The 1,934-nt window shown below is 27.7% G+C and overlaps 1 protein-coding gene across 1 annotated transcript; it reads left to right on the forward strand.

The window, feature by feature from the left end:
* Positions 1-84: 84 nt before the first annotated feature.
* On the forward strand, positions 85-1,927 carry PGSY75_1340900 (sodium-dependent phosphate transporter; the record flags this gene model as incomplete). Its single annotated transcript, XM_018787448.1, has 1 exon — positions 85-1,927. A coding segment is annotated over one exon (1,843 nt), but the record flags the coding sequence as incomplete, so codon positions are not given.
* Positions 1,928-1,934: the final 7 nt, after the last annotated feature.

Raw genomic sequence — 1,934 nt, forward strand, 5'->3', positions numbered from 1 at the left:
TTTTTTTTTTTTTAAAAAACTAATAATAATTTAAAATTTTTTTTTTTTTTTTTTTTTTAAAAAAAAAAAAAAAAAAAAAATCCAATGGTCACAAGTCCTGATATGTTATGGTTGGTTATAACGAGTGGCATAGCATGTTTTTTTATGGCCTTTGTTACTGGAGCTAACGACATAGCGAATACATTTAGTACATCTATAGGTTCAAAAGCTATATCTATAAAAAAGGCTTTAATAGTTGCATTTTTTTTTGAAGCATTAGGAGCTTCCTTATTAGGAGGTACAGTTACAGATTCGATACGTTCGAAGATAATAAATTTTCAAGTTTTCTATGACACTCCAGAATTTTTAATGTTAGGTATGTGTTGTGCCCTTATGGGTGCAACTGTTTGGCTAGCTATAGCTACAAGAGCTGGATTACCAGTATCCACAACACATAGTATTATAGGAGCATTATTAGGTTTTGGTTTAGCAACTGGTAATATGAAATCAATAAAATGGGAGAAAATAAATAATATTGTAATATCTTGGCTAGCTGCTCCAATATTAGCTGGTACCTGTTCTGCTATTGCATTTACTTTATTAAGAATGTTGATTTTAAGAAAAAAGAATTCATTTGAAATAATAAAAAAGATGTATTGGTTTTTAATATTTTTAATTACATTACCATTTAGTGTATTTCTAATATTTCATAACCCTATTGTAATAAATACTCAATGTGAGATGAAAAAAGATGGAAAGATAATAGTATCATCACCATGTTATATTGAAGATTGGAGTGCTGCTCATAGTTTTTATGCATCTGTTATATGTATCATCTTATCATCTGTATTAACAGCAGTAGGTTCTTTTATTATATATATTATATATAACAAAAGAATTAATAATTACAATTTAAAGAAAAAATTATTTTGTGAAGAATTAGCTGATATAGAAAAAAATGCACAGAATAATTTCTGCGCTATTAATAATAGTAGTTTAAATTCGGTAGCATCAAATGAGACACAATTAACACAAGCAAATAATAATATGGCAAAACAAAATCAAGTAGTAAACATCAATAAGAGTAGTAACAGTATAATATTGATGTTGCCAGAAGACAAAAATGGTAAGGGTCAACAAGATAATAACAAAATGAATGGAATCGAAAAAAGTGCAAGTGCAGAAGGAAACCATGTGGTACCACCTATTAAAGATAATACAACAGAGGAGAAATCATCTGATAATACATTAAAAAAAAATGTTGAAAATAAGGATGTCAATAGGAATGAAAATAATAATAACAACGAGAGTGGTGATAAAGGAGGCAATGTAAAAAATATGGAAAATATTATCATTGAAAATTTTGATCCACAAACTGAAATTGTATTTTCGTCTTTACAAATTATAAGTGCTATACTAGGTGTTGTAGCTCAAAGTGCAAATGATACAGCTAATGCTATTGGTCCATTTGCTGCAGTTTTTAATGCATATAATAATGGAATAAGAGATAAAATTAAAGTACAATGGTATATACTTTTATTTGGTGGTTTATCTATGTCTTTAGGTTTATCAATTATGGGTTATAGAGTTATTAAGACTGTTGGTATGAAATTAATTAAAATAACACCAGCTAGAGGTTTTACCATCGAACTTATTTCAGGACTTGTTGTTTTATTTTTTAGTATATGTGGTATTCCTTTAAGTTCTACACACTGTGCAGTTTCAAGTGTTATCGGTCTAGGTTTAGTTGAAGCAAAAATTAATGCAGACAATAAAAAACAGGCAAGAAAATCTATGGACAAAGATATTATTCAAATTGACAAAGATAAAAGTTTTACCTTAACTGAAAAAATGAAATATCCATTTTCTTTTCTTAATACATCCTGTGTTAATCTTAGATTATTTAGAACAGTTTTTCTTTCATGGATACTTACCGTAGTCTTTTCAGGTAATAA

Source organism: Plasmodium gaboni, chromosome 13, assembly GCF_001602025.1.
Source record: "Plasmodium gaboni strain SY75 chromosome 13, whole genome shotgun sequence".
Taxonomy (NCBI): Eukaryota; Apicomplexa; class Aconoidasida; order Haemosporida; family Plasmodiidae; genus Plasmodium; species Plasmodium gaboni.